Source organism: Xenopus tropicalis, chromosome 8 (assembly GCF_000004195.4).
Source record: "Xenopus tropicalis strain Nigerian chromosome 8, UCB_Xtro_10.0, whole genome shotgun sequence".
Lineage (NCBI taxonomy): Eukaryota > Metazoa > Chordata > Amphibia > Anura > Pipidae > Xenopus > Xenopus tropicalis.
The window spans coordinates 38,788,952-38,805,276 of NC_030684.2; the positions used below are offsets into that span (position 1 = coordinate 38,788,952).

General features: G+C 39.0%; 1 protein-coding gene across 1 annotated transcript in view; it reads right to left on the reverse strand.

Annotated features, from left to right (window-relative positions):
* The window catches only part of LOC100496398 (gamma-aminobutyric acid type A receptor subunit theta), a 70,654-nt gene extending 56,049 nt beyond the window's left edge, over positions 1-14,605 (reverse strand). Inside the window, exon 1 of the mRNA XM_002939210.4 lies at positions 13,860-14,605. Within this exon, the coding sequence (XP_002939256.1) occupies positions 13,860-13,957 (98 nt within the window). The 5' untranslated portion in view covers positions 13,958-14,605. The remainder of the gene's footprint in view (positions 1-13,859) is intronic.
* Positions 14,606-16,325: the final 1,720 nt, after the last annotated feature.

The following is a 16,325-nucleotide window of genomic DNA, read 5'->3' on the forward strand; positions in this document are numbered from 1 at the left end:
GAATGTCTGACTACTGTAATTGGCTACTGGTATTTAAATGTGACCATTTGACCTTCTTCGCTGAGGGCTTGGAAAGAATTAGCATAGCCATATCATTGGACGTTTATGGGTCATTTGGCTTCCATGGCAACATTTGAAAAAGTCACCCCTAAAATACAAACTCCACCACTTGCCATTATGAATTACATATGTACGGACTGACTGCATTATCATTTATATGATATGACACTATTATATATAGCAAACATAGTGTATTTTACTTAGTGCTTAACAGAATTTGTTTAATTAATATTATTCCTGCCCCAATAGACCTTACAGTCTAATTTCCCATCCAGTCACATAAAACCAGTACAACAAAACTAGTATAAACCATTATCCAGAAATTTCTGAATTACGGAAAGACCATCTCCCATAGACTCCTTTTTAAGCAAATAATTCTAATTTTTAAAAATGATTTCCTTTTTCTCTGTAATAATAAAACAGTACCTTGTATCCTTTGATCCCAACTAAGATATAATTAATCCTTATTGGAGCCAAAACAATCCTATTGGGTTTATAAAATATTTAAATGATTTTTAGCAGACTTATGGTATGAAGATCCAAATTACGGAGAGATCCCTTAACTGGAAAACCCCAGGTCCCGAGCATTCTGGATAACAGGTCCCATACCATTTTAGTTTCAGTTTTTATGACCCTGCTTATCTCTGTATAAGTTCATTGTCGTGATACTATTATTTCTTTGCATTTCTAATAGTTTGAAGGCCTAGATAGAATCTGTTCCCTCCCTCCAGCACCTGGAGCTAATGAGATGAGACAGATATTTCTACTCTTTCCAGCCTAATTATCTGATCAAGTATACTCCATGCCAGCTCTTTCAGCCCCTGATGCAGAATAAACCCACAGCATGCTCACAAGTCCACACTTGCCTAAGCAATATTAATTTTCAAAATATCCAGTACAAAAATAGAGCCGCAGCTGCTAAACATCTTACAAAAAAGCCTTTATATTTCCAAATGTAGTAATTAAAAAAAAACTTAGACATGACTTTTCTGCAGATCAGTAGATGGGAGTTCAGGCTTTGCAATACAGTCAAAGGAATCAAAGTGGCATCACCAACATGTAGGAAGCATTTGCCCATTTGCTCAGTTGAAAGAAATATTTCTACAGAATTGCTATTAAAATGGAAATCGTGATTTGTACATGTACCTGCAACAGTATTTATACCACCACTTCTAATGATAACCAGCCCTGAAAACCATTATAAATCAAGCCATGCCAAACTGCATTGCTAACTCAGTCAATCTTCTGGTAGAGGCTAAAACACATCACCAAATAGGCTTCATTGAACTGAACCTTTTGCATGTTAGGTGAGCATCAAGATGCTAGATATGGTTAGAAGATCTAGGCTCACTCTAGCTAGGTAAAAATAGCTTTTTTTTTGGTGCTTGTAGCAAGTCACAGGGGGTAAATATGAGCTACATAGTAAGCACCACAAGAAATATTCTAACCTACATGTTGCTTATAAAAGTACACATGTTGCTTATAAAAGTACACATGTTGCTTATAAAAGTACACATGTTAAGTTCATCTCTTTCCCCACCAGCTAAAATGTAAATTGCAAGTGTGGAAACACATGGCACGTGCAGAGGCAAGACATGGGCTAGCACTGTGTATGTTTTCCCATACTGCTTGTGATAGAGGTGATTTATTGCAGATGACTAATCTCCCCGTCTCAGTACCCTAATGTTCCACAGTCTGCAGTTAATTTAAACTCCTGCGATTCAGTACCTGGAACCTAGTTCCTGACTTTTCTTGTCCTTGTATCTGTGTTAATGTTCCTTCTCCTCTGCCAGATTCCTGTGGATCTCCTGGTTTTGGCCTAATTCTTATCTGTGCTTGCCTGCTGCCTGCTCCGACCCATGCCTGTCTTTTTTAGACTCTGCCTGTCTTCTGCCAGCCCTGACCTCCAGCCTGTTACTGAAATGCAGCTGGCCTCAACCACTGGCAAGTGTTGGACGTATTTCTTAGTTTTACACCTTATACAATTTCTGTTATTTTCCTTTTCATTTATATAATCATTACTTTCACCATATCATGGCATTCATTCTCAATCTAGCCAATAATGGGTATACACCAGGTTACTTAACACATGAACACCCACCATTTATGCCTCTGTGGCTAAACCTTACTGGAGACACTTTTAGGAAGGGGTTAGGCACATTTTACGTTACTGTTGTAGCCCATAGCAAACAGTCTGGCGTTTGCATATACAGTACTTGCAACTGCTCAAAATAAGTTCAATTTAAATTGCTGTTTGGTTGCTATTGGCTACTGTGCAGGTTGCACCTGCTCTAGTAAATTAGCCAAAATGTGAAAAATAGACAGATGGAAACAGACAAAAGCATTATAAATCATAAGGGTCAAAAGTTCTAAACTGAAAATCAGGTTTGCTTAACCCAATAGTATTGTAAATTAAAATGAGCAGATTTTGGTTACAAGGTATAAGAAGGCACAGAAGGCTTACCAACAGCAAAATTTCCTTGGCAAAGGATATTGTCCAAACTGTCCACATTGCCCACACCCTCTAGCTCACTGAAATGTAATACAGTGATAGCCAGGCTTTTACTGTGAATATCCCACACACACACTTTGTCTATTGTAATCCCAATGGAGTAAAAAGTGTGTTACTATGATATTAAAAAGAATACTACCATCTCTCTAGAAACTATACATCTGAATGATATCTAGATTAGGGAAATTTAGGTTTTACCTTTTATACTTAAAGATTCCGCTGTAACTGGATGCAGTGGTCAGAATGGTTTTATGGGAAACAGATTTGTCAAAAAATGTGCTTCTTTCTTATCAGTGGAAATGCAGTGACCCATCATCCCACCTCATCCCCATCCAGTTAATAATTAACAGAGCAGAGTAATGCAGGTCTATATTTATGGAAAGGCCCAAGGGGCGAAGAGCTTTCTGCAGAACACTGCATCCATATATTTGTTCTGCACTTTTACTACCAAAGGCTTTAGATTACAGTGTTAAGAAGTGTGTTAATAAATCATTTATTTCAACCAGACCGGGTGAGTTGAGGTCATGGGTCACCAAGTTGCCTTATGGGAAGAGTGTACCAGTGCCATTAGTGGCATACAATAAAATAAGCCCACAGTGGAAAGCCTCAAGACAGAAGATAATGTGAAATTTTTTTCTTCAAGATTAGAATTATTTGAATAAACAAAGTCATTTTTTAAATACAAATACTTATTGCAGGATTCAGCTTTGTTGGCCAAACCATTCTGAACCCTATAGCCCTAATTCATTTACTTTTGAGATCAGTTTTTCCACGAATCATGATCATGTTTTTTTCTCAACCAATTTTTTTGTGCCACTATCATCTTTCTTTGTGCCATTGCAGTTTTTTTCCCCCTAACTTGCACCTTGGCAGATTTTTGTTTTTTACAATAGGGTCAAAGGACTGTATATAGGACTGTACTGTATATACACATTATAAAATAAAAGCATTAGGGAGGCTTGAAGAGTAGAAGGTCTAAGATACCATTTCTTTTTAAAAGTAGAAGGCAGACTTTCGGTATCTAAAGTAGTTTGTGTTTATTTTGCTTCACACGAAAGGGAATGGTATATACACACAGCTAAACTAACACCAGACAACAATTGAGTATTGTAGAATAATACAGAAATGTGGCAAAAGCAGAAAGCCTTGTTTTTGAAGAATGAACAATGAAAAGTACCAAGATTAACAAGTAACCACATTAACAAATGAACTAGATAATGAATGTACCATGCATCTTTGCCCAAGAGTAAAGTTGCCATACATGGGCAGATTTAAACTACTGATTCTGCCCCTTCAAACCTAGTGGGCGGCTTATCTGCTCCTGTATAAGCCATTCCCTACTTCCTTCCTGACAGATATGTGGCCAAAAATTGGCTATACTGTATATCTATTTGGCAGGTTTAATAATGGGTGAGGACCACATTGGCAAGTTAATGGAGTCCTCCAATACGTAGAGCAGTAATTACATTGAGAGTGAATAACCTAGAGTTGAATTAAGGAATATGGAAAGTCATCATCAAATCAAATAAAACCCTAAAGGTTGATAGCAATTAGTTAAGTTATCATTTCTACTGTAATGTTCCTTGACAAACACATGTGCAAAGAAACCTGAAAACTATCTTATTTCGGCTGCTAAATGTAGATGCAGTAGCTATAGTTGTGCTTGGCTATTTTTGGGCAGGCCATCAGCTCTACAGCTGGGGTGCTTTGCAATTTACAATTTACACAAACTCACTTATTTGACTTATTTTCTTTCCCCCTGTTCTCTGTTAAGTTCCCTCACATTTGATTTTTAATTTGTGTATAGTTGTGCTCTTTCCTACCTGTATGAGTAAAAATCAATACTATTCTCCCAATCCACATACCATATAGCACAAAAACACACCATGCAGTCAGAATGTGCAACTCATAGAATAGAACGGGTCAGACATATACAGCTGTCAGTATCAGTACCATTTACATATAACTTTCAAATCTTTCAGTGATTTTAAAGGAACAGTTCAGTGTAAAAATGAAACTGGGTAAACTAGATAGACTGCGCAAAATAAAAAATATTTGTAATATAGTTAGTTAGGCAAAAATTTAATCTATAAAAGCTGGATTGAGCAGATGTCTAACATAATAGCCAGAGCACTATTTCCTGTTTTCGGCTCTCTAACCTCTTAGTTAGTCGGTGACTTTAGGGGGGGCCACATGGGACACATGTTCAGTTATGTCCCATATGGCCCCTCTCAAGTCACTTATTGGTTATTGACTGGTGATTGACTGTAAAGGAGGAAGTAGTGTTCTGGCTATTACGTTAGACATCTGCCCGCTCCAGCCTTTATAGCAGGGATCCCCAACCTTTTATACACATGAGCCACATTCAAATGAAAAAAGTGTTGGGGAGCAACACAAGTATGAAAAAGGTGGGGTGCTAATAAGAGATATAATTGGCTATTTGGTAGCCCCTATGTGGACTGGCAGCCAACAGAAGGGTGCCATTATAATTGGTTTTTATGCAACCAAAACTTGTCTCCTTACCAGAAATTCAAAAATGAGCACTTGCTCTGAGGCCACAGGGAGCAACATCCAAAGGGTTGGGGAGCAACATGTTGCTCACGAGCCACTGGTTGGGGATCACTGCTTTATAGATTACATTTTTGCCTAACTAACTATATTGAAAACATTTTTTATTTGGCACAGTCTGTCTATTTTACCCAGTTTCATTTTTACACTAAACTGCTCTTTTAAAGTTGCTTAGAATTAAATTTTTTTTCATTAGGCACTTTTTTATTTCTTCATGTGGTACGACAATCCCTTTTTAAGCACAAGTAGCACTCCTCTCCCAGTAACGTCTAAAGCTTTGTTAGGAGATTTCTGGGGCAATCTGAATTTAAACCCAAGGCTATTGTTTGTACCATTAGTTCCACCATCTACTTTAAACATTTTCAGAGATGACACCAAGACCAGATTATAAAAAAGTATAGACACAATTGCCAATAAAAAGTGGGTTATCCTGGTGATTTCTTTGACTTCTTTATTGGACTTTTTATTATCTAAAAAAAACCCGATATAATATAAATTTATGTAGCATTTTGGCAGTTGAGATGATAACATGATATTATTGGATCTATGACTCTAAACAAGGGTTTGCAAGGGAACTAATAAAAAAGAAATTTTACAAAAGATAACTCAGGACAGCTTTGAGCAATGGCAGTGTCCCCAAAATCCAGAGGACAAGCAGATCTTGATTATATTACTAAATATTTCTGGGAAGTTGTAGCACAAAATGCATGTATTTAAATGAAACCAATATGACAGAATTAGAAGAAATAAGCAAAAAAGAAAGAGCTACTAATGATCCATGTCACAGCCTTGAAAAAGCTAATTCTTCCCCTACATTTGTTATCCTGTGCTGGTGGGTGAGAGGGAAAGATGCTTCTTTCAGAATAGTTTATGGGAACAGGGTAAATAGTAGCAACAAAGCAGGGGGATGAGGGATAGGTACCTAATACAGTATATACACTATATTGTACCTAGTATTGTGTATAATGGTTTCACATAACATAATCCATACTGTGGGTGTTTCATTGTCATTGCTATTTATGGGGTTGGGTGCTTGGGCCAGTTTCAGACCAAGCTCCAGTGCCACATCATGCCAAACAGCCTCCAGAAGGACTAATTTCATTTTTTCTTGTCAAAAAAAGTATTTTTTTGTTGTTGGAATTACTACGTTTAATTAGGGGCAACCCCATGATTACACTTTTTACAAGCACCCCAGTCTTTAAACCAAATGTCTCAATTGCAAGACTGTATTGATAGTTGCCGGAAAATCAAGTGTAGTTTTATGGGAGGTTATGTGATTTGTCAGCTACATGAACTATAAATTGGGGCTGAAGTAGTTAGGGATCTTGAATCCCTATCCACAGCAGTCATAAGCCAGTGTCTTTATTTAAACTTGCTCATGGAGTTGCAGTCATATTGGGCCTGCAAAACATTTTTATTCACTTATTTTTGATGAAAAATATCAGATTATGGCCTATTCACATATCTCCACTGGCCTAGACATGCAGACAACCTTTATAAGACATGAGATCTGCCCTTTTTTAAAGTCTATTGGGGAGATTTATTAAGACATGAACGCTCCAAGCGTATTTTCGCAGATTTTCTCACGGTTGCACGACTTTTTCGTACACTTGCACAAAAAATTCTGGTTCTGCCGCTGTTTACAATTGTTCGGTACAAAAATTTTGTGACTTTCGGATCGCCAATATGATATTATCGTGACTAATATGATTTTTTCATAAGCATTTTCGTGAAATTTGCGATCTTCAGAAATTTCATATCCAATCCGAATTTTTCCCATTGGGGATTCGAACTCGTGTTTTAATGAATCAGCCCCTATATGTGGCATTCATATGTAGGTACTGCAGGGCCAAAATGTTGGAAAGCTGCAAATGTAATAAAGAAAAGTGAGGGGATAGTAAATCAGTGGTTGTGTACTCGCTCAATGTGGACTACTAATCTGCTCTCTGATTGGCCGTGCATGTGTTTCCCTCTCTCTAGCTGGAGGAATTTCTTAGTTTACCAGGGCAGGAAGACACTTCGAAGATGACAGGCCACTAGCACAAACACCATGTTTTTTTTCACAATGGAATCCATATTGTCCCAGAATTCAAGCATTGTTGCAGTTGCAAGCAGACACTGTCCCTGATCCAGTTGAGGCTGATGCACCAATATTAATGTTTTTACGAGTAACTGACTGCAGGGAAATTAGTGCAAATGCAACTGCAGTAGCAGATGTAGGTGAGTCCTCAGGTTTCTATTACATGAATACTACCAAGTGCCTCCCTTGGTTTAGAGTTTGGAAAAAACTGCATGGAATAGATATTTCCCTGTCCAACTCCATGTCATACCTACTGGTTATAGACTCCCCACTGCACCCATTAGAAGGCTGCTCCCCAAAGCTTTAAAAGCCCAACCCCACCTCCTATCCAATTCTTTTGATGTCATTCTGCTTCAGGTTTTGCTCCCTAGGAACTGGTGTTATGGTCCTTAAAATCTTTTTTGATCCATGTGCCCTCCCTGCCTGCTTACAGCATGTCCAGTGGCAAATGCTGGTTCCCCCATCCGTGTGGTCTGCCTGCAAAGTGTCCCCAGGATTTGTGTACTCTCTATACTTTACCTCTATAGTTTCCCTGGTTTTATGTTTACATACTATAATCTATTCATCTATCTTTGTCTATTTGGTCCCTTAGAGAAATAGGGAATGACCATTAATTATATGGAGTACTCCCTTTGTCCTGTTTGTCCAATATCTCTACTATGTTATTCCCAGTTAGTTCCTTTCTTTCTGTTTCTACCCTGGCTTTTAGAGGTCCCACAAGGGTATTTCTGTGTGGTTGCTGGATTACCCTGAGGGATTCTTGATTAGAATCCTTGGTATATGGCATAGCTGAATTCTGTACATGGGTTTCCTTCTCAGCTAGGGGCTTATTCCAACTGATTTCTTCCATTGTGCTTATGGTCTGGGACAGTGATTCCCAACCAGTGGTTCAGGGGCAACATGTTGCTCCCCAACCCCTTTGGATGTTGCTCTCAGTGCCCCCAAACCAGGGAGTTATTTTTGAATTCCTGACTTGGGGGCAAGTTTTGGTTGAATAAAAACAAGATTTACTACCAAATAAAGCCCCCTGTAAGCTGATAATGTACATAGAGGCCCCTAATAGCCAGTCTTAGCCCTTATTTGGCACCTCCATGACCTTTTATGGTGTTTGTGTTGCTCCCCAAGTCTTTTTACATTTGACTGTGGCTCATGAGTAAGAAAGGTTGGGGGCCGCTGGTCTAAGATAAGTGCAACTTTCTTTGTGTGCTCTGTATACAGATTTGTCCATCTATGCAGCTGCATATGTATTTGCATGTTGGAATAAGATTCTATCTGGTTTTTCCTGATCTAGTAAATTTAGGGGCAGATTTACCAATGGTCGTACTTTTTTCTGCAATTTTGGGTTTTATGCACTATTTAATTAGGTTTCAAAACCACAAATGTAAAAATAAGCCATGTAAAAGCTGTTGAGGTCAGGTAGACGTCAATGGGAGTTGTCCTAGGTAAATTGTAGCAGTCTTTCATTTGACGTTTTAGAGGTTTTCCTGGATTTCAATTGAAAGCTTATGAAAATTCTTATGAAAACAAAAAATTCAAGTTTTTCGTGTTCTTTTTAATTTGGTTCTGCATTTTATTTTGTTCATGCTTTTTATATTTAGGTCTTTTAATAAATGACTAGACCTTCGTGGTTTTAGTGGAAATTAATTTTATTTGTGGTTTCTCAAAAAGCACTGGGCAGCGTATCAATCACTGTAAATTTAATTTTCCCTGCTAAGGGGATTATGTAATAAAAGGCACTAAGTTTTCCCAGGAGCAGTAACCCACAGCGACCAATCAGTAAGTATAATTTACTGATCACCTGTTTAAAAGCAAATATCTCATTGGTTGCCGTGGGTTACTGCTACTGGGCAAACTTAGTGCTGCTTATTACATATGGGAGTAACAAGTCTTCTCTTGCAGGTGCCTCACTACCTGAGCTATTTAGGGCTCTTTCTGTACTTTTATTACAAAGCTTGCTGGTTAGTAGTGGGAGTAATAAGTTTATACTGTCTTGCTATGCCTGTTTCTATCAGTGGAGTTATAAATTCTCTCCCTTCAGGTGAGATTATCAGGCTGGTTTCATACTCAGTATCATTACTTGGGTGTTAGCTTTGCCTTTAAAAACACTTTATTTATGTTATTTTTCTTTCTCTAGCTACTTGCAATTATCTGTTATTTTCTTCTATTTCAGTCTATGTTACCTATGAGAGATGGTTAGGGGAGTTCACAGGTTTTGCACAGGGTGTTTCATTCTACCTTGTATGCTCAACTGGAGAGGTTTCTTTCTTATTGGAATTTATCTGGAATGATGTTACATTTTGTGATCCAGATTTCCATTTTAGTAACTGTTACCCTCCAATTTGGAGATGTTAGCTTGCTATGTCTCAGTAGGTATGGAGTTGGGAAAATTATATCAAACTTGATGTGATTTTCCTTTCATGTACAACTTAATGTCATCAGATTTTCATCTGTGATTGGGTGGTTTCTAGAAGCTTGTTACTAGATGCTAGGGTTGGGTTTTGAAGCTTTGGGGAGGGTCCTTCTGATTGGAGCAGTGGGACTAGGCTGTACCTCATAGTTATGAAATGGAAAGGAGAATCACAGCAAGTATGATATTATTTTCCTTTTTTACTTTTGAAATATTATTTTACTGTATATATATAACACTCTATAATAACTTCTATAGTAACTTTTAAGGTCCACATTTTCTGCCAGCAAAAACCAAAGTGTATCATAAAAGTGAATCTAGCATGAAGGCTTGGGCTAAATACTCAACTGAATCCAAAAATGTATTTGCTTATAAATGAGAACATGTGAGTAACGACATCATCTGTAAACAAAATGGTATCACTTTTGCTATTGTATGTTACTTCAAATTGCCTTTTATTGATTTGGTGTAACAACAACTGGTCCACATGTCCATTGTCCTTTCATCTGTTTTTATCCCAAGGGGGCCCCTTTGATTCTGGTGGCTCAGGGCAATATCAGTGCTGAATTCACTGCCTTATTTACCATTGTAAATTGTGCTTTCTTTCAGAAAATTGACTTTTCAGATATACCACAACTAACATATATGGAAATGAAGGGTGCTCTGCTACAGCTCCCAGCAATCTCTGCCAATATTGTCACAATAATCGGTTTATAAAAGAAACAATTGAGACAAGTGCACAGCTTAGCAACAACATTGTGGATAGAATGTAAGCTAACCAGCTAACTTCCACTTTCCTTTGGCAGCTGAAGGTACAACTGTGCTGTTTATGTATTTAAAAATAATAATTACCAACCCAACAAAATCTATAAATCTATTAGACAGGGAAGTTTGAGGATGCAGAAAGTTAATAGTGTAGCCTTCTCAGGATTTTGACCACTGCCGCTTCTGGCTAAGGAAAAGAACAGGGTCACCTGAAACCTCACAGTTCTACCAACACCCTCCGACCATGTTGCCTGGCGCAGAGAAGGAGGTGAGGGATGTAATAAGAGAATCAGAGCTTGCACCAGTAACGGTGACCAAACATGTGTTTGAACATTAGACCAGAAACCCCTACCTGCTGATTGGCTGCTTTTGTTTACTAGAACAGCAGCTAGTGGCATAACTAGATATTACTTGTTTCCTCTCTCCACAGAAAAATACCAGCTCCCAAACTTTCATCAGTATTGAAAACTTATATTAAACTTTCACATCATGCTGGTCCTAAGTGGATCTTCTAGGCCTCATACTGTCTAGTGGGTCTGCCTCCTCTGACTACAGTATCTGCTATTACATTCCCATTGTACTCTCATTGCTTATTTCTCATTAGATTGTCATATGGTAGTTTTGGAAGTTATGGAAGTTTCCTATATGTGTTTCTGTTTAAGTGTTGTGACTGTCCCAAAACCACTAACATTTAATAAGGCAGTCATTTCCCTTTGGAGAAATCAAAGCATACGGGATGTCATGCAACCACCTTAATCTAAAACCCCACATAACTGGTACCACAATTTTGTTTCCAACCACTTCTTTGGGAGCATCAGCTTACAAAATCAGCATAAAATGAACTTTACTCAGTCAGTATTATTATCCTTCCTATAACTTACTGTGTTTTTACATATGCAATTACAGAACTACTTTAAACCCCACCCCGTGCATTCACACTATTAATTAAGCCCCGACTCCTTAAGTCTACTCCTACCTTTATTCTACTAAAATGATTTAAAAAAATATAAACCCAGTAGGAATGTTTTGCCACATATATTGATTCATGGTTAGGTACAAAGTACTGTTTAAACAGCTAATATTTTTTTAAAGGAGATGGCCTTCCTGTACTTTCTGTATGTTGGATTTCCAAACAGTAGATTCCGTACCGTACCTACTGCCTGCACATAATAAGTCCAATTTCATTTCCTACAAGCACAAATCCTCTTATGTTACCTAATAGGCACCAGGGGTGTGCAAAGTTTGCCTTTGTTTCTAGTAACTCATAGCAAGCAGGCAGTGTCGGGCTGAGATTACAGGGGCCCACCAGAAAACCCTGGACCATGGGCCCACTCTCAAAACCTTAATTCCTCCTCTTCTCCCTTAAACTCCTTATTACCCTGGTCTCTTTTTTCTACATAATATACTTTATTCTTTCACTGACACCTGGGCCCCCGGGAGTTTTCCTGGTATCCTGGTGGGCCAGTCCGACACTGCAAGCAGTCAGTCAGTATGTGGCATTAAAAGGGGTTGTTCACCTTTAAGTTAACTTTTAATATGTTATAACATGCCCCATACTTTGCAATTGGCCTTCATTAATTCTTTCTGATTCTTTCTGAGTTTTTAAATGATTTGTGTTATTCTTCTACATCTTTCCAGCTTTCAGAGGGGGTCAGTGACCCTGGCAGCCAAAAAACCATTTCTCTGTGAGGCTACAGTTTTATTTCTGTTACCTTTTTATTCCTTATCTTGCTACTCATGCCCCTTCTTATTCATACGCCAGTTTCTCAATACAACCAATGCTTGGTTTATAAGGTAAATAAGACCCTAGCAACCAGATTGCTGCTTAAATGCCAAACTGGAGAGCTGATAAACAAAAGCTAAATAGCTTAAAAACCATAAATAATAAAAAAAATGGAAACCAATTGAGAACTGTCTCAGAATATTAATGTCTACATCATAAAGTCAATTTAACTTTTAGAGTTAATTTAAGGTGAACTACCGTTTTATTGGTCAGTTATTTAGGGCGAAGATATGCGGTTGTAGCAGTTATTTGTTGCAGCAAAAAAAATAGACAATGCTGATCATTTACTGCTAATTAGCAGAGGCGATTCTCAGTATTGTCTATGGCAGGGGATTTACTGGCATTTTGTAGCCATAATAAGTAGCTGCTACTAAGTAGCTCCGTGTGTCCTTAGCCTTTTAAACACAAATATCTGAGGGTTCATTTACAAAGTGCAGGATAGGGTGCTAAGTGTCAAATGCCATTTTTTGCCCTTTTGCTTCCTGAGCACAGGTCTATTTGCAACAGAATGGAGCACAAAGGTTGAGCTTCTCTATGAATACAGCCCGGTCTAAGCTCTGATAAATTCTCATGGGACATTTTTCACCCTATTTCTACCATAAATGCTTTTGCCTGGGCTGAAAAACATGACTTTGGCAAATGTGTCTTTCAGAAGTATTCATTTTGAAATTTCAAGTATCACAGTGACAGTTCCCCCTCACAGATACTGTAGAAACTGGGTTCCAAATTTTCTTAGTAAACTGTGCAATCAGGGCAGTGAAATATTGCTAGACTTATTCGGCCAAGGCAATTTTTTTGGCTCAGGCAAGAAATTTAGTAACACATTGGCCTTGTATGCGGTTTGACCATCGATAAATCTAACCATTATAGTGCTCCCATTGCAGCATTTCATTTCCTCGCTATATAAATTCTACCTTATTCTCTTCTCCTATATTAATTCTACCTTATTTCAATCTACCTTCCTTCTACTCCTTATATATCCCAGCATCCCCCAGGCCCTTCTAACAGAACATCTTGTTAATGTCAAAAGGCCTAAGAGGCTGAGGCTTTTTTCTCACAAGAGAGCGATGCTCTGCACTGCTTGCAGCACAGTTAAGAGAAAAAGCTTTTCCACCTCTATAAATGGAATATATCTGCTTCCGTGCTGCATATATCTCTGCACAAGCAACTGCAGTGGCAGCCATGCTTGGGAAAAAATGGAGTTGTCACTATCATATGCTCGTCTATTTTAAACAATGATACCTTAACCCTTCCAAAGAAAAAGCCTAATTACTACCTATTACAGTCAACATTCGTCACCACTATCCCCTTTCCACTGTATTCCCGTGGCTTAAGTATTTATCCTCAAAACTACACATCTACCTTGCCTACCACAGTACTGATCTTCCTCTAGTACAATGAGCCTTTTCTCCAGACCCCCAGTCACCCCAATGTTCATCTCCATCACATCTATAGAAGTACATTCATAGCAGAGCATTATTTTTGTTTCAAACCTCCTATACCATATCTTTCTCCTACTCACCTTATTTGTCATAACAATGTAAAAATACCTTGTGTGCAGATTATCATAAACATTTTTTTCCTTTTTTCGGAAAATCGTACTTCAGTTCTTACGATACCACCTGCATCAAATCTATGTATACCTCTTACACCCTCCCACTTGCTTCTCCCCCATCCATCTTACCTTTGTGCAGAGCAGACTATCAGAAGGGTAGCCAAATATGAAAGACTTGCTCCAATCCAGCTCTCTCTCCCCAGACTCAACATTTCCACCTGGACCATGGAGGGGAGGGGGGTGAGGATGGAGGGGGAGAGGGACAGGGGATGGGGGGATGGCTTCAAAATTCTGCAACCCCCTTAAAGGAAAATGAAAAATCCAGCTATCAAAAATACGATGGGTGATTCTTCCTGCATGTAAAACAAAGAAAAAGGATGTCCCCCCCAAAACAGGAGAGAGGAGCTGAGGGAATTGGGTATGAGGAAGCAGAGAGGCTAATCCTCTCTCTTTTCTGTAACATCAATCCAGAAAATGGGGATCCGATCCAGAATTCAAATCCAGGAGCCAGTCGGATTTTCTTTCTCTTCTAGCTTTCCCTTCTTTTTCTTCCTTGGTTATTCATCCATCTGCATTTTCTTCATGGCTCTTACAAGCCAGGCTGAGGGGGGAGAGGGAGATTGATCTAGGTAGCAAAATGGGATCTCCCCCCTCTCCACCTTGCTACCCCTGTCTTTGTAGTTTCTACTGTTGGGGGTTCTATGCTTTGCCTCCCTCTCTCCCCCTCCTCCTCCTCTGTTAGCCTTCTTTGCTGAAGGGGATGAAAGAAAATAGAATTGGGGAAAATTAAAGGAGAAAAAGGTTTGCTTCAGCAAGAGGAGGAGGGATGCTCCATTATATCTGCTGCAGCAGGATCTGAGTACTGCACATTGTGAAGAGGGAGGGAAGAGAGCTAAGGAGGGAGGGGAGAGAGAAAGGAGGGGGTGAGTGAAGGAGGGGGTAGGGAGAAGTAGTGAGCAGAGAGAAAACGGAGGGAGGAGGGGGTGAAAAAAGGAACAGATAGAGAGAGGGGGAAAGGAAAGATGGAGAAAAATCTCTGGGCAAATTGAAATTCTGACGTTATATGTGACAGCATTAACTCTTTCTTGGAGGGCACCTTCTTCCTTTCACACTCTACCTCCTTCCAGGGAGTGAGGGGAGTGTGTGCAGAGTACAGATGAGTGGGGGAGGGCTGAGTGCTGCTGCAGTGAGAGGAGCTGTCCCAGGTGCTGAACTGGATTGGGAGAGATACTGGGGCTCACACATACAAGGATGAGAGGCGGCCTGGGGTAATGCTGCTCAGCTTGCAGGGAATACACTCACATGAGATTCCTTTCAATTCCGTAACAGTAGCATAGCAACAATTCTCGTTGGCAAATAGGGATTTTTTTTTCTTCTGTAGTCTTTCATCTCGAAATGGAGCTCCCCCCTTTAATAAAAAAAAAAAGCAGCATTGGGTTGATTAGTATGTGATCTCCCAGCAACTGTACCAAAAACCATTAGAGTTTTGTGCAAACTCGGATTCTTCTCTGAGCCCCGTGGATTCGCTTATTAAAATAACCTGCCTTTCCTTACACTCAGTTTAGTCGTCTGATCTGCACGTCGGGGATAAATGCACACATCTAATGCCAAGTGAAAAATGTATGCGCCCCCTTCTGATATTACAAATCTATTCAAAATGTGCCTGATTTTGCTAAAGCCCTTTACAAGTGATATACAGCAATAGGCCACTTTTTGAAGCAGCTAAGCCCCCATGCTTTATTATTCTTATCCTATATACATATGTTTTGGACTAAAATCTAGAGTCTAGACAAAAGTCTTAGCTTAATTACTCCATGTGTTTTTTTCTAGTAGATTTATCTAAAAGAGTGATGGGAATAGGTTGCGGCTCTCATCTTTCCCATTGTTTCACAAACCAGTTGGAAGTATAGATTCCACATGTACAGTCTGAGGCTCCGGTATGCCTTTCCCACACTGCGGCTGGAGGGAGAGACTCCATGTCCCACAGTATCTTTCTGCCTGTGTCTCTGTGTCATCTTGCAGTGGGAGGGCTCCTTACTCCATATCTAATAGCTCCCTATTCCCCTTGTCACTCTACAGTGAGATGAACACAATCCATATCCCATAGCTTCTGCCTTTCACTGATTGTTGTAACAGATGCTTCTCCCTATACAGTATCTTGTTATTTTCTGTGCTACTACCTCTAAAATAATGCTATACCATACAGACTAAAAGCATACAGTTTATGTATGTACATATATACTTTTATTTATGTATCAGAATGCATTGCACTTTTATTTAGACTTAACATATGAACGAATAGGATAGTAGTAAATAAGCCAGGCATGGTCTTCAATGGGATGCTGGCCATTCTGGGCAGAGCATAAGAGATTTAAATGAACAGAAACAGAAAGAACGCATGCCAGTTCTTAAGTACAATCTAACTATAATGTATTATAGGAATGTATTTTGGGTTCCATGCTGTATCTAATACAAGGGTGTCTAATCTGCATCAGCTTTCCACCTGGTGTTGGACTACAGTTTTCATACTGTCAAAGGCTACTGGTCGGTTTAGTTAACAAATCAAATTGTACAGGCTGGTTATGCTTGATCTGT